Source organism: Nicotiana tomentosiformis, chromosome 12, assembly GCF_000390325.3.
Source record: "Nicotiana tomentosiformis chromosome 12, ASM39032v3, whole genome shotgun sequence".
NCBI classification, from domain to species: Eukaryota; Viridiplantae; Streptophyta; class Magnoliopsida; order Solanales; family Solanaceae; genus Nicotiana; species Nicotiana tomentosiformis.
The window spans coordinates 75,804,994-75,832,984 of NC_090823.1; the positions used below are offsets into that span (position 1 = coordinate 75,804,994).

Genomic DNA, 27,991 nt, shown 5'->3' on the forward strand with positions numbered 1-27,991 from the left:
GTGGCTATAGCACTGCTTCCATCAGGAAAAGTAATAGGACATCTGGGTATTTTTCGGACATTATGCAATATTTTTAAACAACCTACTAATATGATTAGATGCCCCTGTATAGATGATCGAGGATATTTTATTATGATTACTGGTCATCTTATCGTTCGAATTTATCTGTTGATTGTTCAACATAGCAATTAGAGTTTGCAATTGCTCGTTGCTCAGGCTCGTAGGTCCTGCTTTTCCTGCATCAATCACAGTCACGGAGGCACCACCTCCTGCGATCTATGCAACGTTGTCACGTACCGTATCACCTCGCTTATGTCCTTTATTCAATCATCCTCTCTAATGTTGTTGTTGTTCTTTACCATGTCCACCAGTTTTTCCATCACCACAAGGACGGTCTTCCTACCAATCTAGATAACTTACAAGCTGGAAATAATTTTTAGGTTTATGCCTTGTGCGGTTGCAATAAGAGCACGTCATATTTTATCCTTTCCTTCATAATGAGTTCTGTAAGGAAATGTGTTTGTTCAATGAAGGTCATAGCTTTACGATGCTTGTCTATGCCTCGAGCCATCATCTTCACTCGTTTGTCTTGCACTAGCTTTGAGTAAACCCTGTTTAGTGTCGGCAACGGGTCTTGAGCGAGCAAGTTTGATCTTACTGTCCCATATATGGTCTCGTCCAATCTCATAAGGAAAGGATGCACCTTCTCATCTTCCCTCTTCTTCTCCAATATAGCACCAAAATCGACATGCACTTGTCGCACATACAATAGAATCTTATCGAAATTCGCAAGTTCTTCCCATAGAGTAATTAACTATAGTCATGCCCTTCTGTTTGCAATCTGTAGTTCAGCCTTCAATTGTTGTATCCTTGGGCTATTAGAGACTGAAAAGACACTCTTTAGTACTCGCCCATAAATTTTAGGCCACCTCAAAATGAGGTGTGGTCGAACGCAAAGCGGGTACGATTATGTTACAGATCCAAGACACCAATAACAAGTTGATGGTCTGGAGATTGTTCATCGGGTCTCCTGATCGCTTCATCTATAAAATCAAACTCATTCCTTACCCTCAATGCAGTCCTCTTGGACCTAGCCCACCTATCATAATTTTCTCCCTTCAGTTGTACCTGTGTTATCAATATCCCAGGATTATCATTAAATGTTATTTCGTACAGAGAGAACGTCTTCCTTTGGTTGAATCCATCGCCAGTTTTACTCTCGCCGGCATTTCCGCTATCTTTATCATCATATCCTGCCATACATGTATTAATTTGTTTACCTGAAAAACGGATAGAGTTGAATTTATACGTAGTTCTAAGGATGCGTGGTATAACTTGGCACAAGTTGAAAAATAAGTAGAAATATAATGTGTATTGACTGTATAAAGAATGAAATACAAACCGAACTGAGTGGAAAACGGTTTATGAATAAGCAAGATGAATCAATATATAAAATCTAAAAAAGGAAAATCTCTATATGAATATAAGTATGTTTTTCTCTGTGAATATCAATAATATGAGAGTGTATGAATGCCTTAATGTTGGATCCCCTATATAAATAGTAGCCATCCCTCTGATAGTGGAGAGATCCTACATCAAATATAATTAAAAACACATAGTGGGGATCCCATGATAGATTAGCTTTTCCTTAATTCCAACTGAGATTTTCTCCCTTAGTGTGGCCATAACGGCTCTTACCTCTTAGCTCGAACTTGATTGGATTTGGTATTGGTCGATTTTCAGATTTAGAGCTTGATATTAACTCGAGCCTCGGTATCGATTCGGTCTCGATATTGGTCGGTCTCTAGCTCTTAAGCTCGATGACACCACTTTGCATCATAGTTTGATTTGGGCTCGAGCTCGGTATTCGATCGGTCCAAGAAATTTGAGCTCGGTACCCTGGCTTCAGATTTTATCTTGATATTATGAAGATGATCTTCGGTTTATTATCTTCCAATCTTGACTAATCATACGAAGGTCGAAATCGGTTTTGACTGTATACAGATAGTCCCCTCGTTTCTCGGGAAGAACGTGGCGAGAAACGACATGATTTTCCAACGGTATGACTATATATACGCTAACGTTTGCATCGAGCCCGACCATGATGTACGTGATAGATGTCCCGTCGGTTCAGTTACCAAGGCATTAAATGCTTGTCAGACGATGGTCGGCCATTTGCTGATTTTGAACCGTCATTGCCAACCCTATAAATAGCTCCTCATTTCACCATTTTCTACTTTTACATCTTTAATTTCAAAATCTTCTAAGTTCTTTTCGCATCTTCTGAGTTTTTCAATGTAATCTGCGATTTTCACTGCAAAATCCCTCTTCAGAACACCAAATCTTGTCATCTTCCTCTATCTTCAAAATCCAAATGGCAAAAATGTCAAAAATCATTCCTCAAAAAGAAAAGGCTTCTTCTTCGCGTCCCGCCGATAACAAAACACCGGTGGAGCCACGACCTGAGGAGTGTGTTCCCGGGGTGTGTGTTCTTACTTATGATTTTAAGATCGGCAAAGCTTTGCCTGTTCCCGATCGATATGAGCCAGTATCGAGGTACATGTGCTCGATAACCGAGGGACATCTTTAACAATTAAGAAAAAATTGCAACTGGGAGAACAAAGAAGTGATAATCCCGGCTCCCGAAGAAGATATTATTACTCATGTGAAAGGGTTTTTAAGTGTTTATACTTATCCTTTCACGTTGGGCCCCCTCGACCCAGTTGTCATCGATTTTTGCCGCCAATACCAAATAACCCTTGGCCAAATCCATCCTTCTTTTTGGCGAATCATTATTTTGATCCGCTTCTGCGTGAACAATGTCTAGGGGATGCCTTTCACCCTTGACCACCTCATCAGATTGTACAGCCCCCGCCTCTATCAAGGTGGGTTAATAAAACTCTAGCGTCGGGCTAACAAAGTGTTGTTCTCGAGCATAGATGAGGACAAGGACCGAGGCTCGATGGGCAGGTTCGTTCGAGTGAAGACTTCCAACCTAATCTCGGCCGAGAAGATGCCATTTCCTGAGGAATAGAACATAAAGCGTAAGTATAATTTTACTGTTAGCTTGTATCGTTTCTTTCTCTCCGAAATCTTTTTCCGCAATGTAGCGGTTACTTGGATGCCCGGTGTTGTTCCTAACCTTAAGAGCTGGGTACGGGACCTGGCTTCAACCTTCACATATGCTGAGCGCTCGTGGCTCGACTTATCAAAGGGCCGATGGGAGGCTAAAACTCATGGTAAGCATATTCCCCATGTCTTCGATAATTCGAACAAAATGTCTTGTTTATACTTAACCAATTTTCTTGTGTGTAGGCTTGGACAAAGATGTGGTATGAGGCCCCCGTCTAGCAAGAAAGAGACTTCGGCCCCGGTTCCAAAACCGGCGAAGGACAACAAGAGAAAAAAGGCTTCTACTTCCAAGGATCCAAAACTTAACACAAGGACGGCTCGTAAGACGAGGAAGAATACCATCCTTTTGACCGAAGAATCAGTTCGGCATCTAAGGGATGAAGACGAAGAAAAAGAAAATGATGGGTCCATACTGGTGGCCCGAGTGAAGAAAACCATCGATGCCCCAAAGGCAGCTGGGTCGATGGCGGTTGATGAGGCTCTGTCTCGAACTGAGGGGATATCGGAGAAGGACTCGGGCCAAGTCCCCGAGTCATTGGAGATCGAGGATGCCTCCCACTTAAGTCAATAAACGGTGGGTATATCTGAAGGGGCCAGCCCTGAAGCTCTTCGAACTGAGGAGAACGCCCACTCTCCCTTCTTTTTCCGAAGGGGAAATTTGGGAAGCCCGAGCTTTGGGTACCCTCGAGGTAGATGGGGCCCATAAGGGAGAGGACCCCTTTAGTGATTTGTTTACCGGTATCGAGGATGTTGTTGGCCCGAGTGACGTGTCGGGTCTTTTCTTCGAGGTTCAACGAGCCCTGAATCGGGTAAGTCTCTATTCCCTTTGTTGATGTCATATTTTTCCATTTTTTGCCTAACTTTTTCTCTTTTTCGTATAGGCTTTAGCTCTTCATCAAGAGGAGTTTTCCAAGTCTCGGGCAGAGCTGAGCCGACGTGAGGCCGACTTCCGAGGGCTTTCGGAGGAGAGAAATGCCCTCAAACTTCTTAGTGGGAAGAAAGAGGAAGAGATGAAAGATCTTCGAGCCACATTGGCCAAGGCTCACCAAGATCAGACAGACCTGAACGAGTGGGTAATAAAAATTTTAAAAGCTCATGGGCTCGACTCAGGAAAGGTGGCTAACATTTCAATCTCACAGCTGCAGCAGAAGATTGAGAGGATCGAGCAGTTTCGTGAGGAGGTCGACACAATAAAGGCAGAGTCCTTGGGATGGAAAGAAGGTATGGACCATCTTGCGGCAAAGAAAGAGACCGCTCGAGATCAATTATCATCAATCGAAAGTCAACTTCAAGGCATGAATGAGAAGAGCTCGGCTCAAGTAAGAAAAATAGAGGAGCTCGAAGCTTGGTTGGCTTCCGAATTTTCCAAGACCGGGAAAGCAAAGGTCGAGGCAGATGCAATCGTGGCCATCTATCAGTCCGATGCTGAATCCGCCCAAGTGCAAGCGAGAGAGGCAGCCGAGACCGCTCAAACTCGAGAATATTGGGTTGCTGAACTCGCCAAATGCCAATCTCAGAGGGAAACCCTTGAGGAGATCCATGCTCGAGGTTTTGATCTTACCGAAGAGATACTAAAAGCTAAAGAACTTGAAGTCGATGATGGAGCCCTGGCTTCCGATGATGATGATGATGATGAGAGCAAGAGTGGGTCTGAGAGCGGGGAGGAGCCCGATGGAGAAGAGACTGCCCCCGGAGATAATCATGAAACTTAGGGTTTTTTCCATTTTGATCTTTTTGTGTAGTGTCCTGATCGGACCTTGTAAGTACTCTTATATATATATATAAAGATCGTTTTCCTTTCCCAACTTGTCTTTGTATTATTCTCTGCCTTGTGAAGATTTTGTTTCATTCATGCCTTATGAAAGTTTTCATAAGTTCGAGGCTTTAGGCAATTTGATCAAAGTCGGACCTTGTAGTCTTTATAACCGAATGAGTGTTTGCTCGAGCTCTAAGTAAGAGTAGCCCTTAGGCTTAATAGTCGAGTGAGTGTTTGCTTGAACTCGGAGTAAGAGTGGCCTTTAGGCTTTATGGTCGAGTGAGTGATTGATCGAACTCGAAGTGAGAGTAGTCCATAGGCTTTACGGTCAAGTGAGTGTTTGCTCGAACTCGAAGTAAGAGTAGCCCTTAGGCTTAGCAGTTGAGTGAGTGTTATCTCGAGTTCCAAGTAAGAGTATCCCTTAGGCTTAATAGTCGAGTGAGTGTTTGCTCGAACTCGAAGTAAGAGTGGCCCTTAGGCTTTATGGTCGAGTGAGTGATTGCTCGAACTCGAAGTGAGAGTAGCCCTTAGACTTAGTAGTCGAGTGAGTGGTTGCTCGAATTCGAAGTAAGAGTAGCCCTTAGGCTTAATAGTCGAGTGAGTGTTTGCTCGAACTCGAAGTAATGTAGCCCGTAGGCTTAGTAGTCGAGTGAGTGTTTGCTTGAACTCGAAGTAATGTAGCCCGTAGGCTTTATGGTCAAGTGAGAGTTTTGCTCGAACTCGAAGTGATGTAGCCCTTAGGCTTATGCGGGGCTTGATTTCATTGATTTTTTGATTGGCAGTCACCGATTTATGGGCTAATGGTCGGTCCTTAAGTCGGTTTGCATAATAGATCACAAAATAGAGGATGTATTCTAAGATACGAGATATTGGTAAAGAAGAAATTTCTCTTTATGTCATTATACATGTGTTCATGTTTTGTACCAGGAATCGAGCAAACTATACGAGCATGGTTCATTTTGACCATTTGGCTCTTACACTTTTTCCTATCGAAACTATGTTGTCATGAAGTAACTTCCTTGTATCGAACTTGATAATCGAATTTGATATATTCGAGGGTAATGCCCCCCAGTATCCGAGGTTGATTGTAAAGAGGCCTCGGATACTGTTGAATTATTCTAAGTTAGCACGATCAATGGTTGCCTCATTAAAAACCTTGCCGAAAAACCCATTTGGGACAAAACCGGTCTAAGGAAAAAAGAGTGCAACGCGTGCTTTCAGGCCTAAAAGCTTCGAGTTGAATACTCCATCCCCATTTCTGGTCGAACAACTACAAAGGTTAATTTCGAAATATAAATGAACATAGGAGGTTTGTACCTTAACTATAGTATCGCTTTAGGTGCGACACATTCCAATTGCTTGGTAGTTGTTTGCCGTTTATTACACCGAGTTTGTAGGATCCTTTTCCGACGATTTTGAGAACCTGATACGGTCCTTCCCAGTTCGGACCCAGTTTTCCTTCATTTGAATTTCGGGTGTTGAGGATGACTTTTCTTAGCACTAAGTCCCTGATTTTAAAATATCAAAGATTGGTTCTTCGATTATAATACCTTTTGATCCGCTTTTTTTGGGCGGCTAATCGGACGAGAGCTGCTTCTCATTTTTTGTCCAACAATTCTAGGCTCGTATTCATTGTCTCGTTATTCTTTGTCGCATACCGAAATATGACGCTAGGTTGTCCGACCTCAACTGGGATAAGAGCTTCGGCACCATAAACCAACGAGAATGGTGTTGCTCGGGTATTGGATTTTGATGTCGTGTTGTACGCCCATAGGACTTCGGGTAGTATTTCTCTCCATTTTCCTTTAGCGTTGGTTAATCTTTTCTTAAGATTTTGGATGATGGTTTTGTTGGTCGATTCAGCTTGTCCGTTCCCACTGGGATGATAAGGTGTTGATAGGATCCTTTTGATTTTGTGGTCCTCGAGAAATTTAGTTACTTTACTGCCTATGAATTGCTTTCCATTATCACATACAATTTCGGATGGCATCCCAAACCGACATATGATGTGGTCCCAAATGAAGTCTATTACTTCCTTTTCTCTGACTTTCTCGAAAGACTGTGCTTCAACCCATTTAGAGAAATAATCAGTCATAAACAAAATAAACTGAGCCTTACCTGGGGCCAATGGGAGGGGGCGACGATGTCCATTCCCCATTGCATGAAGGACAATGGATATAGGACCGAGTGGAGAAGTTCCCCGGGTTGATGAATCATGGGCGCATATCTTTGGCATTTGTCACATTTTCGAACGAACTCCCTTGCATCATTGTTTATATCGGTCCAATAATACCCTGCTCTGATTATTTTGTAGACCAATGAATCGACACCAGAATAATTCCCATAAGTGCCCTCGTGAATCGCACGTAGGATGTAATTGGTATCTCCCGATCCCAAACATATTGCCAGTGGACCATCAAAGGTCCTTCTAAACAGTGTTCCGTCATTGGATAAGGTGAATGATCTCGTCCAATCCCACACCACAATTAAGTAGCGAGGCGGTCAATGCAATAATAAACCCAACAAAGGTCGGGATCGAATCCACAGGGAGTTAGAATATGGTATTAGGTGTATATCTAAGTTAATTGCAAGTTTTGGCTTCAATTGCACTTCTACAAACTTGATTGGTGTTCTACTTCTACTTTTACTTTAGTGTTTGCAACTATAAAATTAAGAACAATATTTTTGGTTTTGAGTTTTTCAAATGATTAAAAGGGACTAGGGTCGTGACTTCTACCTAGGTGGTTATCTAATGAGTTGTAAACTCCAGGGCAAATTTGATTAGTTGGGGTCATGATGTAGTAATCACATCCGGGTACTCACTCTATACCTCTCGGTAGTTTGAGTGATTTTTTCCAATTTGGCTCTCTCAATTCCAATTGGGTATTTGCACAATACAAGTGATATTAGCTCAAGTTGGGTATTACTATCTTTAGGTTTGACCCTTCAATTGGGGCTATCAATTTCTTGAGTTTACCCCAATTTCTTGTTAGCCAGGTTTTCCTAGACTTAGTCTATCTTTTTCAAGTAGAGGCTAAGTCAAATAGGTATGAATCAATGTTTGCAACCATTGATTCTAGGGTTCAATCATGAACAAGGCTAAATATCAATAACCCAATCAAAAATAAGCCCTAATTTAAACACCTATCAAATGCCCATACTAGGGTTGGGTCACAACCCTAGCTAAAGATTTAGCTACTCATGAAAAGTACATAAATCAAAGAAGAAATTAATATAGATTGCATATTAATTGATTAGGGAAAGAAAATCTAATGTATAGATGTTAATCTAGTACAAAAATCCTCAAAATAACAAAGAAGATGGCCCAGGTGCACTTCTGAAAACTCCACTTAAAGAGGGTCCAGACTCCCGAAGAGGTACCCAATTTTATCAGTAATTCTTTTTCAATCTCAATGTCGTACCCGCCGATCTCTATGGCCCATTTGGACAATCGACCTGAAAGCTCAAGTTTGTGTAAAATATTTCGTAGAGGATAAGTTGTTACAACATGTATCGGATGGCACTGGAAATATGGTTTTAGTTTCCTAGAAAAGCAAGTGCTAATTTTTCTAAGTGTGGATATCTAGTTTCGGCCTCACCTAAAGTTCGACAGACATAATAAATAGGGAATTGCGTACCTCATTCTTTTCGAATTAGGACTCCACTTACCGCTATCTCCGATACAGCTAGATACAGATAAAGTTGTTCGTCTGCCTTCGGGGTGTGAAGCAATGGAGGGCTCGATAAATATCGTTTTAGCTCTGCCAAAGCCTACTGACATTCCAGAGTCCATGAAAATTTGCTTTTCTTTTTAAGCAAAGAGAAAAATCGGTGGCTCCTATCCGAGGATCTCAAAATGAATCATCTCAGGGCGGCTATCTATCTCGTTAGCCTTTGCACGGCCTTTACATTATCTACCACTGTGATGTCCTCGATTACTTTGATTGTATCGGGGTTAATCTCGATTCCTCGATTGGACACCATGAAACCGAGAAACTTACCCGAGCCAACCCCAAAAGCACATTTTTCGGGATTGAGCTTCATATTATACTCCCTTAGTATGTCGAAAGTTTCCTGCAAATGCTTTAAATGGTCCTCTGCTCGCAGGGACTTAACTAACATGTCATCAATATAAACCTCCATTGATTTTCCTATTTGCTTTTCGAACATTCTATTTACTAGGAGTTGATAAGTTGCACCAGCATTTTTTAGGCCAAATGGCATTACATTATAACAGTAAGTCCCGTACTTAGTGATAAATGAGGTCTTTTCCTGATCCTCCGGGTTCATCTGTATTTGGTTGTACCCGAAATAGGCATCGAGAAAGTTGAGAGTCTCATGGCCGACCGTGATGTCGATCATACGATCGATATTAGGCAAAGAAAAAGAATCCTTAGGGCATGCTTTATTCAGGTCTTTATAATCTATACACATTCTAAGCTTGTTCCCCTTTTTAGGGACTACCACTATATTTGCTAGCCACTCGGAGTATTTTACTTCCCGAATGGACCCTATTTTAAGAAGTTTGGTTACCTCATCTTTAATGAAGGCATGTTTGACCTCGGACTGGGGCCTTCGGTTTTGTTTTACCGGGTGGAACTTTGGGTCCAAGCTTAGCTTATGAGTGGTGATTCCCGGTGGGATCCCTGTCATGTCAAGATGGGACCAAGCAAAACAGTCTATGTTAGCTATAAGAAATTGAATAAGCTTTCTCCTAAGCTCGGGATCTAACTATGTGCCTAGGTATACCTCTCGTTCGGGCAGATATTCTACTAGTATGACTTGCTCCAGTTCTTCGACCGTTGATTGGGTAGCGTCAGAATCATCAGGGACCACGAAGGATCAAGGGACCCCATGTTCATCATCTTCGTCAGTCTTCTGATTCTCTAATTGGGTAGAAGCTGACGTTTGTGATTGCTATTTGGTATTCCACTCCTCCTTCGAACCCGATCCTTTTGCTGATAATAATGATGATATCGGAATCACTTCATCGATGGGAAACATTTCTTTTACGGCCGGTTGCTCCCCGTAGACCATTTTGATTCCCTCCGATGTTGGAAACTTCAAAACCTGGTGGAGGGTCGAGGGTACAACCCCCATATTGTGGATCCACGGTCTCCCGAACACGCCATTGTATCTCATATCGCCTTTGATCATGTGGAACTTTGTTTCTTGGATGGTCCCGGCCACATTAACTGGCAGGATTATTTCGCCCTTAGTAGTTTCACATGCCATATTGAATCCGTTTAGTACCAAGGTTGCGGGCTAAGGGTGGCATGTGGGCCGGGTCCGGTCCTAAGTGGGCTTCGCGGGCCCGGTCCTAAGTGGGCCAGTCCTAGGCGGGCCGGTCCTAAGCGGTCCCGGGCTTCGCGGGCTTCTTGTTGGAACCGGTCCGGTACCGGGACCACGAACTAACGGTCCCGTATTAAGTGGGCCAGTCCCGGTCCTAAGCGGGCCCAAATGGGCCCAACGGATACTTTTTATTTTTTAAATTATTTTTATACAAGTTAGAGGAAAAAATAGTAATAAAAATATCTAAGGCAATTCCTAGTAAATTATATTATAGAATTGTCACCTAAATTTTTTAATTCAAATTTAAAGACAAAAATATTGTAAAGAGATATTCAAAGTAATGCGTTTTATATATATATATATATATATATATATATATATATATATATCTCTTAAGATGTATATATAGCATAGTATAGTATAGTATAGTATAGTATAGTATAGTATAATATATATATATACATCTTAAGATGTATACTATCGAATATGGCTTATATACTATGTAAATAGTAAGATGTATATTTCCACCACCACCAACGGAAATTCCTCCGGATCTTGAAGGATTTATGAAATTTGTAAGAGATACCATATAAATTAATATGTAACTTGTATTTTGGCACATCTTGATTAGTTTCTTTTTCTTCTCAGTGGTGGTGTTAGTACCTTGTTGTGCTCATTCCATAGGGGGGAGGAAGACTAAGAAAGATATTGTCATGATTTTTTAATGCTATAATAAAAATATAACGCATTTGATAGATATGAAGAATATGACATCTCTAATTCTATATGACAATATGAGTACTGTACGTGATGCAACACAATAACAATCTGATGTACTCACACTCCCAGAGCACTCAATCTAACTGTTCTAATTCTCGCTCATCACACCTAGTCACTCAGCACTCTACGGTACCTACTACAACGTGTAACCCGATCCACATATAGCCATAAGGCCTATTGCAGTTCGCAACCCGATCCACATATAGCCGAAAGGCTTGTTGCAGCATGAAACCCGATCCACATATAGCCTTAAGGCTCGTTGTAGCGTGCAACCCGATCCACATTTAGCCATATGGCTTGTTGCGGCGTGCAACCCGATCCTCATATAGCCATAAGGCTCGTTGCGGCGTGCAACGTGATCCACAAATCTCACTCACAGCACGACTCTCAGGCCCCAAATCAGTCATCATTATCTTCAGTCTCTCGGGCTCATAAATCTCATGCCAATTAGTCCATACAATGATATATAACACAACAATAATAGTAACATCGACTGGGATATGATATGCAAATAATGGATGTGACTGAGTACAAAATTGCCATCTAAGCATATAATTCAACAGCATAAATGACTACAATGGGCCTCAACAGGATAAATATATAGCCTAGCATGATTTCTAACTTGAATCGGTAACTCAATTACTCTAACATATAGAGATCACATGAATGGCTACAAAGTCTGATGACTACACACTACCACGAAATCAATCGGATCACAATTTCTACGGTGCACGCTCACACGCCCGTCACCCGCATGTGCGTCACCTCAACGCCAATCACAAAACATGTAATTCAGGGTTTCGTATCCTGAGAACCATATTTAGAAGTGTTACTTACCTCAAACCGCGCATATCTCTACTCCAACAAATCGCGAATCGGCCTCCAAACACCTCGAATCTAGCAACAAAAAAATCGATATGATCAACACAAGCCGTAGAAATCAATTCCATATGAAAAGGCTAAGTTCTTAATCAAAAGTCAAAAGGTCAACTCAAAACGTCAACCCCGGGCCCACGTCTCGGAAACTGACAAAAGTTACAAAATCAGAACACCCATTCAACCACGAGTCCAACCATACCAAAATTACACAAATCCAACACCAAAACGCCACTCAAATCCCAAAAGTTCAGCATAAGAATTTCACCATTTTCCCCCAAATTTTCAACCCAAATCACTAATTAAATGATGAAATCAATGATATTTATCATGTAATTTACCCAAAACTGAGTTAGAATCACTTACCCCAATTATTTCCTTGAAAATCTCTCCAATAATCACCTCAATATGAGCTCCCAAAATCAAATTATGAAAAATGAATCAAACCGTCATTTTTGATATTTATATAATCTGCCCAGATATCCTCCTTTGTGAACGCGGCACGTGCCTCACGTTCGCGAAACACAAACTCAGCTGCCCAAAAATTTACTCTACGCGAACTCGGAGCTTTCCTCGCAAATGCGATGCACAATCTCTCTAGACCTTCGCGAACGCGAAGAAAAAATCCTCACTTGGCCAAAATACTCTTCGCGAACGGGAGACATCACTCGCGAACGCGTATAAGAAAACCAACACCAGCGAAAATCAGCAGTCCTCAAGTTTCGAAATGCGCCGAACATGGTCTGAATCACACTCGAGGCCCCCGGGACCTCAACCAAATATACCAACAAGTCCTAAAACATGACACGGACTTAGTCAAGGCCTCAAATCTCATCAAACATCATCAAAAACACGAATCACATCCCAATTTAAGCCTAATGAACTTAAGAATTCCAACTTTTAAATTCGATGCTGAAACCTATCAAATCAAGTCCATTGACCACAAATTTTGCACACAAGTCATAAATGACACAACGGACCTATTCCAACTTCCAAAACCAAAATCCGAGCCCGAAAACCATAAAGTCAACTCTCGGTCAACCTTTTCAACTCTCCAAACTTTCATTTTTCAACTTTTGCCATTTCATGTCAAAATCAACTACGGACCTCCCAATCACTATCCGAACACACTCCTAAGTCCAAAATCATCCTACAGAGATATCAGAACCGACAAAACTCTATTACAGAGCCATTTACACACCAGTCAATATCCGGTCAACTCTTTCAACTTAGGCTTCCGACCTTAGAACTATGTGTCCTAACTCATTCTGAAACATGCCCGGAACCAAACCAACTACCCCGGAAAGTAACATAACAGCAATAGAGCAAATAATAAGTAGTAAATGAGGGAACGGGGCTACAACACGCAAAATGACTGGCCGGGTCGTTACAGGTAGGAGGCGACTTGGATAAGGGATTTTCATCTACAATCATTGGGTAAGTAGTTTTAATAAATTTCCAATTATTCCGGAGGAACTTCCGTTGGTGGTGGCGGAAATGAAGCTTGGTCATCACCGCTTCCAGGTGAAGCATCATCCTCCGCAAGTTCAGCTAGCATTTCTTCGTAAGCTTCGTCTACCTCTGGTTGTGATTTAGCAAGTCCAAAATTTCTTCTTTCCGAACGGATCCAATCTCTGAAAAGTACTGATTTTTCCAAGCTCTCCCTCATAGACGCTCTATAATCATCGAGTTGAAGACTTGCTTGACTGAAAGCGCTCTCTGATGCCACTGTTGAAGCTTGAATAGTTAAAATATCTCGGGCCATTCTTGAAAGAATCGGAAAGTATTTTTCTTTGTCCTTCCATCATTCCAAAATATTAAAGGAGCCGTCGGGATTCACTTCCTCAATTCCCTGTGACAAATAAACTTCAAGCTCATTTAGTTGTGAAAAATCACTAGTACTAGAACCTTGAGAACCCCTGAACCCTGTCCAAGCACCAAGTGCTCTTACTCCCGCAGTTCTTTTAGATGATTGAGAATTAGAAGAAGAAGGAGTTGGAACATTTGGTCTAGCATGATCTAATGCAACTTGATAAGCATTATAAATAATTTGAACATTTATTTTAATTGAGGCTATTGCATCCGGAAGTTTAGACAACTCCTCATCTTCAAGTGCTAAACCATTATAAACAGTTTCATACCAAAATTGAGGATCTCCTAATTTCATAGTAGGATTTAACAATGCAGCAATACCATAAATAGGGGGAATAGGGAAAAAATATTTTTTAAATTTTTTTCTCATGGAATCAATAGCAAGTTGATAAATTTCCCCACCCTCTAAAAAATGATCAAACAAATTTGCAAGTTCTGCAATATAAACTAAACAGTTAGAAATAGTAGGATAATATTGCCCAGAAAATTTATTTGGAGAAATATAAAATTTTTCTAAAAAATTTACAAACATTTTAACATTAGCCCAATCCGCATTTGTAAGGTGCTCATCATCATCACTTACATGAGCATTAAACGTTGAGTTTATAGGGTTTCTATATTCATATGCAACAACTAAACTTTCATACATGTAATTCCATCTAGTTGGACAAGGTTTAGGAACCTTTCTTTCTCTTAGGCCAAATTCATCGCATCTTTTAAAATATTCTCTAAGTCTACTTCTACGGTTTGAATAAAAAAGCCAATTAAGAGCCATTTTAACCTTTTCAATTTCAACATTTAAAATTCGCATACCATCACCCACAATTAAATGGTAAATATGACAAATACATCAAACATGAAAAATGTTACTAAATGCAGGACTTAGTGTAGTGGTAAGCAAGGCTACAGCATTTGTGTTACTAGTAGTATTATCCATTGAAACTGATATTATTTTATCACTAATGCAAAAATATCTACAAATATCCGTAATCGTGCTAGAAATAAACTGCCCTGTGTGACGTGAATTAATTATTCTATAAGCAATAATGCGCTTTTGCATTATCCAATCCTCATCAATCCAATGACTGGTACCAGTAAGGTAATCATAGTCATTACCACTTCTACCAATATCAGTTGTAATAGCAAGACGACAATTTATATAAGTAAATAAATAGTGCAAATATTGTTCATATTCATGTTTATATTTATAAATATCACTCTTTACGGTTGTGCGAGGAAAACTTTTATAAGTAGGATTATAAACTTTTCTAATATAATGCACAAAGTGAGAGTTAGAAGGAATACTATAGGGTATGCACATAACAGTAACCATTTTTGCCAATTCTTCCCGATCTTTTTTTGGATCATAATATAAAATACCACTAGTAATAGTGTTAATTCCCGGTTGAAATTGATTTGACCCAGTACTAAGGTTAGCCTGACTAGGTGCACTTGTCTCCTCGGCCAAAGTTTTCATATGAAAATATCTAGCTTTATCTTGAGGGTGTAGCAATATGTGTCTAGTCAAACTTTCCGCCCCCCCCCTCCCGACTCCCCGACTTCCAATATATTTAAAAACTAACTCTTTGCCACAAGTTTTACACTTAGCTCTATTTGTTTCTCTTAGTTGAGTAAAAAATGGCCAAACAAGAGATGTTTCTGCCCGTTTAGAAGGTTGTCTAGAAAAGGTAGGGGCACTAACAGGAGGTCAGATGGGGAATCATTTGAATTATTATTAGTTGGGTTAACTTCAGGAGCAGCACTAGTGGGTGTATCGTCATCCGGTTGCGTTTCATCAAAATCTATTTCTTCATCATCATTTTCATCAATAGTTGGATTACCATAAAGAGCATTCATATATTCATGATTTAATTGTTCACCGGGTGCAATATTATGGCAAAATTAACTCTCGGTAAATTGTAAAAAAACTATTATCACTATCAAGAATAGGAGGTGTAGAACGGGTAACAGGTTTGGGTCGGGGAGCCAGGGGAAGTGGAGAAGGAACAGATTGGCCACTAGATTCACCACTCTTGGATTTTTCCTTATTTTTACTAAATATTTTTAAAAAAAATAAGTCATCTTAATTAATCAAGCAAAGTAAATAAAACAAACAAAACTATAATATTAAAACTTAAGAGTTGGAACGAGTTTACCGAATTGACGAACAACTTGTTGAAAAAAATTATCGTTGAAGACTTGAAGACTTCAATTCACCAACTTCACAATTTCGCACAAATTGTAACAATTAAGTAAGCAATTATAGAAGAATATTAGAGAGAGATTGAGAGAGATTGATGATTTTGTGAGAAAAATGAAAGAATGAGGGGGTATTTATAGTTGAAAATAGGGAAAAGGTGTAATTATAAAAAGTTTGGGGTTAAAACAAAATTTGGGGGGTTAAATGGCTATTTTGCAAATAGCCAACGGCTAATTTGGCAGACCAAACGGCTAGTTTTTAAATGGCCAAACGGTCAAAAAAAATTAAAATTTATCCGTTGGGCCCAGATAGGACCGTTTAGGACCGCTTGAACCGGCCCACTTCTCAGCCGGTCCCGGTCCCAAACGGTCCCGGTCTCGCGGGCCTCGCCTACGAGACCGGCCCACTACCCGGCCTACCTCCCCACGGTCCCGATCCTATCCGATTAGGACCGTTTAGGCCCACCGCCTATATGGGCTTGCGGTCCTGGGCCGGTCCCGGTCCTAACCGACCCACATGCCACCCTTATTGCGGGCACTACCTGGTTCGGTAGACCGAGTTGCTCTACGACCCTCGATCGAATGATGTTGGCCGAACTACCTGGATCAATTAACACACGTTTAACTTAAGTTTTATTCATAAGTACATATATTACCAGTGCATCATTATGTGGTTGCATTATTCCTTCCGCGTCTTCGTTATTAAAGGACAAAGTTCCTTCAGGGGTGTAATCCTGAGTCCGGGATCACTTTTCTCTTACAATCGACATCTTAGTGCGTTTAAGCACCGGCCCCTTGGGGGTATCGATCCCACCCATGATCATGTGGATGATGTGTTGTGGTTCTTCTTGTTCGTTTTGTCTACTGAAATCCCTATTTTTGAAATGCGTTTTGGCCCTATCACTTAAAAATTCTTGAAGGTACCCTTTATTGAATAACTGGGCTACTTCCTCTCTCAGTTGCCTGCAAATTTCCGTTTTGTGGCCATGAGTGCCATGATATTCGCACATTTGATTGGGATTCCTCTGGGCAGGATCGGTCTGTAGAGGTCGAGGCCATTTAGTATCTCTGATGTGTCCGATAGCCGACACGATGGTGGATACATCGATGCTAAAGTTATACTCTGATAACTGTGGTGCTTCCTTAGGTCCGATATACCTGTCGAACCCATTCTTGTTCATCAGCCCCTGAAACTCTTGGCCTCGATCATTTTTCCTTTCGCCTTGTACGGGGTTACGTGAAGGTTCGCTACCCCTACGATCTCCGTTATACGTCCGTTATCGATCCTTGTTTGACCTTGGTTCTCAGTCGATATCCCTTTTAATAACGGACCTAGACCCCAGTTGGTCGTCTTCAACTCTGATCTTCGATTGATGTCGATTTTGTACATCGGCCCAAGTAATAGCCGGGTATTCAGTCAAATTCTGCTTCAACTGTCGTGAAGCCATCGAGCTCCGCTCATTCAGTCCTTGAGTGAAAGCTTGTATAGCCCAATCGTCAGTGACCGGTGGTAGATCCATTCATTCCATTTGGAAACGAGATACGAACTCTCTCAGCATCTCGTTGTCCTTCTGTCTTACCTTGAAAAGGTCCGCCTTCCTTGTCTCGACCTTTATGGCTCTGGCGTGTGCTTTTACGAAAGAATCTACAAGCATAACAAAAGAATCGACAGAGTTAGACGGTAAATTATGATACCATATCATTGCTCACTTTGACAGGGTTTCACCGAAGTTTTTCAATAATACAAATTCAATCTCATCGTCCTCTAGATCGTTCCCTTTAATGGCACATGTGTAAGAGGTGACATGTTCGTTGGGGTCGGTCGTTCCATTATACTTAGGAATTTCCGGCATGCGAAACTTCTTTGGGATTGGTTTAGGAACCGCGCTCGGGGGGAAAGGCTTTTGTACAATATTTTTGGAATCTAAGCCCTTCAATATCGGAGGTGTCCCCGGGATCTGATCAATCCTGGAGTTATGCGTTTCCATTTTTTTGTTGTTTGCTTCGATCCTCCTTTCTCCTGACTCTATTCGTTTTGTCAATTCTTCGACCATCTTAACGATTTCGGGATTAGTCCCCGATTCTTGCTAATTTGACCTTACTATGGCTGGTCCCGTTTTGTGGGTGACTTCTTGGGGTGGACTGGGCTCGAGTCTGGTCGGTGCCTGGGTTTGGCTCTGTAATTGGGCTATTGCTACTTGTTGAGCTTGCAATATTTCGAAAATCATACGCAAGCTAATTCCGTTCTCCTCATTTTGCGTATTTCGAGCTGCAGACCGAGTTCCACCATGAATGCTATTTTCAGGGTCGGAACGTTGGTTCGCCTCGATGGCAACATGTGAATTAATGTCTATTTGCTCTTCGACCCGAGCTCCAACGGGATCGACGAGTGGCCTTCCAACCCCGGGAGTTAAGTTGTTATTTTCATCTTGAAGGCCAGCTTCGTTGTCGATAGGTAGGGCCATTAATTGAGAATTCGTCGTTTTCAACCTGAAATCAAAGATACTTCCAAGAGCAAGCGTAAAATGGTGTATTTTGTAGAGATTCGTACCAAATAACCATTGTTATCCTTAGCCCCGCGGTGGGCGCTAAAATGTTTACCCGAAAAACGGATAGAGTTAAATTTATACGTAGTTCTAAGGATGCATGGTATAACTTGGCACAAATCGAAAAGTAAGTAGAAATATATTGAGTGTTGACTATATAAAAAATGAAATAAAAAACCAAACTGAGTGGAAAACAGTTTATGAACAAGCAAGACGAATCAATATACAAAACCCAAAAAAGGATAATCTCTATATGAATATCAGTATGTTTTTCTCTGTGAATATCAATAATATGAGAGTGTATGAATGCCTTAATGTTGGATCCCATACAGAAATAGTAGTCATCCCTCTTATAGTGGAGGGATCCTACTTTAGATATAATTAAAAATATATAGTGGGGATCCCATAATAGATTAGTTTTTCCTTAATTCCCGCCGAGATTCTCTCCCTTAGTGCGGCCGTAACGGCTCTTATCTCTTGGCTCGAACTTGATCGGATTTGGTATTGGTCGATTTTCAGATTTAGAGCTCGATATTAACTCGAGCCTCGGTATCGACTCGGGCTCGATATTGGTCGGTCTCTGGATCTTAAGCTCGATGACACCACTTTACATTATAGTTCGATTTGGACTAGAGCTCAATAATGACTTCGAGCTCGGTATTCGATCGGTCCCAGAAATTTGAGCTCGATACCCTGGCTTCAGATTTTATCTCGATATTATGAAGATGATCTCCGTTCCATTATGTTCCAATCTTGACTAATCATACGAAGGTCGAAACCAATTTGGACCATATACATAATCGAATGGCTCTAGTACCATGCCAAAATAAAGACGGAGTGTTAGTTGAAGAGGAAGGGAAAAGCTTATTTTTTCCGTTAATGCCAAAGAGAATATATGTACAAGTTTTTCAACCCTAAGGAATCCTAAAATTATGGTAAGACTAACACAAGCTATCCTAATATAATACAAACTATATATTTACCATACATACAAATATTTTTACACGCCTAACACCTCCGAAAGAATTGTCAATACAAAAAGTTGCGGCAGCTACTTACCATTTTTCATCTGCTAGTCTTTAAAATCTACGTATTAAAATTTTCAATCTTGATTCTTTTGTTTTAGAATATCATAATGTTGATTCAATTTTTGGGTTTTCAAAAAACGAAATTCTTTACTCACAACAAACGTACTGGGTTGTCCTAAAGTTTTTATTTTTTCTTTTTCCGTTTCTTGTGTACATGATGAGTTTTAGCCATAGGAAAGTATCATAATTGTAGGCTCTTAATTCTGAATTGAATAAATGTATTCTGATTTATCGATCAAACATTATCTTGGTGTACATTATACATCAATGAAATTTTGTTGATTCATTAAAAGAGACTGAAAAATGAAAATGCAGCTAAGATTCAAGGCCTTTGATTGTTTTCTAGTACACTTTAATCATTCTACTTTATTGGAACAGTAAGAGAAATAAAAGGAACAGGTTCGGATATGTATGATATGACAATTTTAAGATGAGATATTAGAATTAAGCTACAAATTCTATTCATAAATTTTAATAAAAATGAATATCCAATTGAAAGGTTTTAACGCGCCGAAAAGTGTGGGAAATATGCACTCTGCCACATCAACATATCATGTCTATAGATATAGCCTTAATAGTTCTAAATAACAAGTAAAATTCAAAAATAGAAAAAATATACATATAAATTTTGAAATTACTTGAAAACTGTATATAATATATACATATACATAGTATGTATGTGAGCATGTATGAAAGAGCAATAGCCCATGCAATCAACGTAGAAAAGGAATACTTAGGGGGTTAGGTGGAGTGTTCAGCACTGGATTGCGGGTAATCAACATCACTGCTCAACTTCATCATCCCTACAAACTGAACTAGAAGCTCTCAAGGAAGGCCTCAACATAGCCAAAGCCAAGGGATTTACACCACTGGTCATAGAAACAGATGCAATGGAGGTAATCAAAGCTTTAAAACATGGATGCGAATCTCATGACATAATTGTTTGCATTTGCAGGTGGGTAAGGCTCCAGTTGAATCAATCATCAATCTAACATGAGAAAGAAACAAAGCAGCCCATAAGCTGACAAAGAAAGCTCTCAAACTTCCAAAGGAACATCTACTACTAGAAAGGTTGCCTCCTTAGGTCATAAATAATCTGAAAACAGATAGAGCTGGCTATGTTCGATGTAAGCTTGCCAACTTAGGCAATATTAATGTCCTTAGGACATGTAGTATCTTTGGTGATGTAACAAACAATGTTCTGTAGTTTTATACAATATATATTCCCAGTTGTCAAAAAAAAGAAAGAGCAATAACACATAAAAAGGAGTAGTAGCTTTTCTAGGTTTGAGTTCGCTTAGATAAAAATCTTGTATGTAGTTACTTTTCCTACACATTAATCTCCAGTTATAGTTATACTTTTGATAATATCTTTCATTTCACTTTTTCTAATAGTAGACAAATATACTGTTGTGGTTGATTTTGAAAAAGCAGGAGATTTCTTTTTCTTTATTGGTTTCTTTGCCTGCTAGTATTGTTAAAGGGAAGTGCACACTTACGATATTGCAATAATCAGGCAAATGGCTCCAAGTGTCCAACTATATATGTCACAGACCAATAAATATGGGCTGCAGAGATAGGCTTTTCAGTAAGTTTTGTGCAGAATTTGCCAATGGTTGGAATACTCCTTGTATTCACTTTTACTTGTCCCAATAAATTTTGCACTCCCTCTAAAAAATAATAAATAAAATATATATATTATTATAATAATAATAATAATAATAATAATAATAATAATAATAATAATAATAATAATAATAGTATTTTAAAAAGTCTTGAGAAATAATTTAAAGAATAACTTGATAATAATAAGGTAAAATGGGGGGAAGGGAATTATGTTTCACTTGATTTTCTAAAATTAACAAATAAAAGTAAAAATATATTTTTAATATAGCGAACAACAAAAATAAAGGAAGTAAATTTTAAACCACTTTAAATGTCTGACTCACCAAAAACATAGAAATGTCAGGGAAAGAAAATCCTAGAGTCATCTACTTGTAGTAATTGACCCTTGGACAAATGTCACTAGTTCTTTTGTGTTTTCTCTTATATTAACAAAAAGAAAAGAAAAGAAATGGAGCACAATAAAGTGCAACTTACCCCTATCATTTTTAGCTGGCCCAACACCAACTTAAGAAGCATTACTATTTGGCTAGTATTCTACACTTCTTGATAATAACAGTGTCTTTATCAACTTACACACACTTCTTATTTCATTGAGTATCACTTACCTGCGACCAACAGAGATATAAGGTAACTGTGTCACCGAAGCTTAGGCAGATAATAGAAAATCACCAAGAATTTCTTAGCTCGGTTGAAATTTGAGTTGTAGTTTCCTATAGTATTCAACCAATTATTTATTGTTAGGCTACAACCTTGGTTGTTTATTGGGAGAAAACCAGTTTACTTCGATAGAATAAAGTTAAACGTAGCCTAAAAGTTGTAACTGAGTATCTTGCTAGCAGCTATTGGTGAGAAACTTATTAAGGATCTAGGCACCCAATTATGTTGCTATGTATATCTTCATAGCAGGGGCGAAGCCACCTTTTGTTGACCACCCTTCGTCGAAATATTACGAAAAATTACACTGTGTATTTAAATAAAATATTGATTTTAGATGTATAAAACATATATTGCTATGTATATCTTCATAGATACCCAATTATATAGCTATGATAGTTAAACCCATAGTTGCGACAAGATTCTGTCAAATGATTGAGGATGTCATTAGAGAACGTTAGTTACTATGCTTGGCCAAACTTTTTTTTTTTTTGGTGAAAAGTGCGTTTTTTGGCCAAAAACACTTTTGGTCAAAAATTGAGGTGTTTGGCCAAGCTTTTGGAAGGAAAAAAAGTGCTTTTGAGGAGAAGCAGAAACAGTTTTTGAGAAGCAGAAAAAAGTAGCTTCTCTCCAAAAGCACTTTTGAGAAAAATACACTTAGAAGCAGTTTTCAAAAGCTTGGTCAAACACTAATTACTGCTCAAAAGTACTTTTCAAATTAATTAGCCAAATAAAAATTGCTTCTAACCAAAAGCATTAAAAGTACTTTTGAGAAAAACACTTCTCAAAATAAACTGATTTTATAAGTTTGGCCAAACAGGCTATAAACCTGACTTCTTGAGGCTGTAGCTCTAGACTGAGAGTTAAATGTGTTAAGAAAAGTAGTGAATAGTATCTCAAAATGAAGTGTATCTCATGGATTAGAAAGAGCTCTCTTTTTCAATTTGTAATGAATAATTTTTTTGTTTTTGGCATGTAAAGAGAGTGTAAAATGAATTGGGCTCGTCCATGTGAGAAATGGGCGTGAAGGCAAAATTGGTGGATTTGGAAATGTTTTTGGCATGTGAGAAATGTTTTTGGCATGTAAAGAGTTTGATTTTGGAAAAAATATTTGACATCTTTAAGAACAATATCCTTAACACACTTCAAGCTTTGAAGAATTTTCGTATATTTTTGTGATATTTACAGCAAAACGCTCACCTTATTGTGAAATGAAAAGGAGATGAACCACTTCTTAAATACAAAATAAGTTAAAACCATGAGTTTTCCACTATACCCTACTTCTGCAATTAAAGATTTTTCTTCCCCATGATGAACATTGGGATATAATAAATGGAAAAAGCACATGGCTTTGATGAATAACAGGTAAATACATCCTTTATTTTTCATTGTAATATACTGTACAAGCATTACAATCAACAGCTGAACTTGCCAATGGTAAATAAATCCTTTAATCATTTGCCTTTCCATTTCAGCACTCAGGTCCCAAAAAAAAACTGAGTTGAATGTCAGGCATATCTCTATGCTTTCTACTGTCATGAGTTAGATGACCCTTTACATAATTTTCCTCCATTTAAGAAACTTATCGCGGAATTGCACAAAGCAATCATGTGCAAAGAGTAGTCATTCCACAAACACCTTGTCACTGAAGCTCTGAGTTGCAGTATGGATAGCTAGTATTTAGTATTTAGCTAACTATACACAATGAGGGTGAGAGCCCTTATTCCGCTGTATTATATGGGATTTAAAGTCCTACTCAGGATCAAGCATATTTGGTAATAGGTCGGTATGCATGATTCATTGCTTCCACTTCCAACGCTATATCATATAGTCGTAAAGCATCACATTGGTGTCAGGCACAGCAAGTGGCAACTTATCAATATAAAGGTAGAAGCGCCTTAGGTTCTCCTGCCCAAGTATAGTACTATCAACCACATCGCAATCACTAGTTAGAACCCACAAGTCTCCGGAGCTCACTCTCTGTAGGCTACCTCGGCAAAAAGGGCATGATTGAGACCGGATGTACCTGAAAGATAAATAGTAATGGAATGTAGCGTCTTTGTTTCAAGTTATGCAATATCTTGTTAACATTCCCAAAACCAGTTTTGCAAAGGGGAGTCTTTCTTCATACCAGTCATGGAAACAGACAGCACACATGGAATGGCCACAATTAGGCAGAACCACCTTGGAGCCAGTCTCCATGCATATGTCGCATTCTTCTTCTCGTTGTATACTTTTACATGACTGTCTCTTCTCTTCCACTCCTTCTCCATTCCAAGTGTGAGAGAGTTGAGTTATTTTATCATTCTCCTTCATTAATTCCACTAGATTGCCCTCTAGCTGCTTAAGTGAAGGATATATAATGGCTGCAAGATTTTAAAAAAACAGATGAAATCCTAGCACTCCCTCCGATATCATTTTATTATCGTCAACTGCAGTTGAAAAAGGAGAAAAGTAGTAGTATCATGAACTTGATTAACCAACTTCTAACAATCTCAAATTTACTTTTTATTTGACTAACTTTCTCTTGTTTTTCTGTCTCCTCCCAACCCTTATAGCATCTAGTCTAGAGAATAAACCAAACAAGGAAAGAATGCAAACCGTAGAATTCTCTAATTGTGGCTTTCCTTTCTTGTGGGGAGATTGTTGGAATTCCATCAACATAGACCTGCAAGGATGACTAGTTTAAACATAAGGTATAAAAGCAATACTGAGAGAATATATACCCTTTGAGAGGTGAAACAAATGACAATGACAACTCTAAAGGATCATTTGGTTCACAGACAAAGTTATACATTCGGGATCATAATGACGGGATTAACAATCACAGGAATATTTTTTGTTTCATTGCATTAAGTGAAAGTTTATAAATTTACCCTTGCTTTTAAAGTAAAAAAAGTAGAAAGATGAGATCAAGGTTTCTGGATTTTTAGGTGTTTTATTCCCGTATAAGTTATTTCATGTTGGATTCAGTATTACACAGTATTAAGTGATACTGAATATTATATGTTAGATCCTGGTATCCAAATTAAATGAGCATGCATTTAAATATACATTGAAGTAAAAATGGAAACTCACCCTGTAAACAAGAATGTGAAGGAGGCCTAAACAAGTTGCAAGATTATCTAAGCAACTATAGTCCATCCATTCTATGAGAAATAGCAAGAAGGGGGCAAGAAAGCCGTAGGAAACTTTCATCTGAACACAATCCCCATCGAGATCCCGCGGAAGAGCTGCTGCCCTGCAAAACCCGTCTCATGAATTGATAACCAGCTATTCTTGAAACAATTGTTGCATGTTTAACAAGAACAAAGATAGAAAAAAAAACAAGTAAACAGTGGGAGGAAACTTAAACCACCTCAAAAGCAAATTAACCTTAGCTAAAGGACTCCAACATGAAGTATAATCTATGTTGCTCGGACTCTCCCAAAATATCGCTAGGTACATGTCAGATCCTCCAAAAGTAGTGCATTTTTGAAGGATCCGACACGGGTGCGGCGATATTTTGGAGAGTCCGCGCAACATAGAGTATAATCGATGGTAACTTTAAACCATATCAGAGGTTTAAATTTGGACATTTTCTCCAAAGTATTTTGACATGCTGGAGCTCCATATAAGCCAAGCGCAAATACAAAATGATTTGCTAATGTTAGAAGTACCCAAAGTAAAAGAGAGATAAAATTAAGATATTTCATATAGTAAAGAGGCAAACTAGGTCCTTTGCCCTACTTCATAAAGCTTGGAAAATATCATATGTTCAATTATTATTCTTCAATTCATGTTTGTTAACATTTCAAGATTGTGGCAATTGTGGCTATAAATCTGAATCCAAATTTAAACATCAAACAAATAGAAATGGGAAATGGTTGTTAAAAAAGGAAATATTTCGGCTTGAGCTACTTTAGTAAGTAGTAAATTTGCACCAATTTCAATATCAAAAAGAAACTATCCAACAATCATATTGATGTGCAAGTTCAACCAACACATAAGATGCAGAATAGAAAATTGATCAGAAATAACAGATAAGAAAGAGAGAGAAAAAAGAGACAATTTCTTAATTATATAATCAAACTCTTGAGTGATCAACCACAGAAAAAGGGGAAGAGAAGAAACAAAAAGAAAGAGACTTACATAGTATTGGCATGTTGAATATCAGCTTCAAGGGCTTTGATGGATTCTCTAAAGGAAGAAGATTTCTGGGTCTGATTTTGCCACATTTATTCTCACCTTTTTGCCTAAAGAGAATAGTAGTAGGAGTAACAAAAAAGAGGGTCTTTTAGGATGATGCTTTAAATAAATAAATAGCTAAGGAGGGAAAAAGGGGTAGTTGGTTCATGGTTGGATAGCTTAGTGGCTTTAACTTACCTTCTTGAAGCCTGAAAGTAAAGAAAAGGATATCTTCAATGTGTCATCTCTTATGTGGCTTTCCTAATATCTCAATCTTTTTTTTTTTTCCTTTCTTGACTCCCTCTTGCCTACTCTCTTTTCTTAACATGACATTAGTCCGTGATAGTGCGAAAGCGAAAGATTAAAGTCCAGTTTGTCCATAAAAAAAAATCTTAAAAATATGTTTGTCTATGAAATATTGTACTTTCTTGCAGAACTTTTTGAAAATAAATTTTTCAAAAACCAAAAAGTGATTTTGATCACTTTTACAAATTTTTCAGAATTTTTTTTCCCCACTCACAAAACTGTAACATAATTTCAAGTGAAATGCATGTTCAAACATAATTTCAAATTACAAATACCATTTTTCAACTAAACTCCAAATACTACTTTTGTTTTGTTAAAAATTACAATTTTTATGTCCAAACGCCTACTAAAGCATGTTAGTGTGACGACACGATAGGTCATTTTGAGTACTAGCCTTAATTTCTGTGTTTCGAGACTTCTCATAGCTTCATTTGATATTAATTGACTTGTGTGCGTAGTTCGTGTCGCTTTTCGAAAAGCTTTTATGTGAGATTTTGAAGAAAACGAAAATTTTGACTTAAAATGAAGCTAGAGTTAATCACGATCAATATTTTTGGTAAACAACCTCGGATCGGTATTTTGACGATTTCGGTAGGTCCGTATGATATTTTTAGACTTGTACGCACGTTTGGTTGGGTCCGGAGTGACCCAAGCACATTTCGGTGCATTATGTGAAGGATTGTAAAAATTGAGTTTAAGTTAAAATTCTTGTTATTTGATGATCGATTCTTGTTGTTTGATGTTATTTTGATGATTTAGTGTAGTGAGCAAGTTTGTAGGATATTATTACACTTGTGTGCATGTTCGGATTGGAGCCCGAGGAGCTCGGGTGAGTTTTGAATGTGTTACGGATGGGTTTGGAACTGTTGGTGCTCACTAGTTGCTAGTACAAGCCTGCAGATCTCGCATTTGTGAGCCTCGCTTTTGCGGTCAAATGATCGCCTTTGCGAAAATGGGCTAGGGGTTGGTACTTTTGCAAAGAATAGTTCGCCTTTACGAACTGAGCTAGAGTCGCATTTGCGAAGAATAGTTCGCCTTTGCAAAACATTCGTGTGCATTTGCGATGGAGGGAACTTCACATTTGCGAAGGGTATGTCGCATTTGCGACAATAGTGGGTCTGTTGCACTTGTCACCTTTGCGATCAGTGACATTTGCGGACATCGCAATTACGATATATGTAGCTGGGCAAAAGTTTAGAAAATTGGGACTTAGCTCATTTTACACCATTTTTCAACCCTAAGCTCTCTAGAGGCAATTTTTGAAGAACGTTTTCTCCCCAAATTCACTGATAAGCATCTTTAACTAGTTTTCAATCAATTTTAATTACTTTTCAAGAATTTTTAACATCAAATCTATGAATTTCATGGTAGAAATTAGTGGTTTTGGGTAGAATTTAGGTTTTCTTTATAAAATTGAGATTTAGACCTCAAATTGAGGTTGAATTTTTAAATAAATTATATATCCGGGCTCGGGGTGAATGGATAATCGGGTAGTCCGAATCTCATATCTCGATCGAGCGGACCCGGGGTTGACTTTTGTTGACTTTTCAAAAATGATCAAAATTGAACCTTTTTCATTCGTGAGTGGTTTCTAAAACTTGTTTCAAATTGTTTGATTGGTAATTGGCTAGATTTAGTTGGTTTTGAGGCTTGTTCGAAAGGCAAGGACGTGCTTGATTGTTGATTTAATTGCGGAA

The 27,991-nt window shown here is 38.8% G+C and overlaps 2 protein-coding genes across 2 annotated transcripts; one reads left to right on the plus strand and one right to left on the minus strand.

Moving 5' to 3' along the window:
- The first annotated feature begins 2,383 nt into the window (after positions 1-2,383).
- On the plus strand, positions 2,384-4,844 carry LOC138902890 (uncharacterized). The gene is made up of 3 exons (XM_070190790.1): positions 2,384-2,556; positions 3,316-3,655; positions 4,014-4,844. The coding sequence occupies exons 1-3, from the start codon at positions 2,384-2,386 to the stop codon at positions 4,842-4,844; spliced, it is 1,344 nt and encodes a 447-aa protein (XP_070046891.1).
- An 18,336-nt stretch (positions 4,845-23,180) lies between these two features.
- LOC104092920 (E3 ubiquitin-protein ligase AIRP2-like) lies at positions 23,181-26,226 on the minus strand. The gene is made up of 5 exons (XM_009598620.4): positions 25,953-26,226; positions 24,900-25,062; positions 24,423-24,489; positions 23,953-24,187; positions 23,181-23,847 (listed from the first exon to the last, which is right to left on the minus strand). The coding sequence occupies exons 1-5, from the start codon at positions 26,036-26,038 to the stop codon at positions 23,640-23,642; spliced, it is 759 nt and encodes a 252-aa protein (XP_009596915.1). The 5' UTR covers positions 26,039-26,226; the 3' UTR covers positions 23,181-23,639.
- Positions 26,227-27,991: the final 1,765 nt, after the last annotated feature.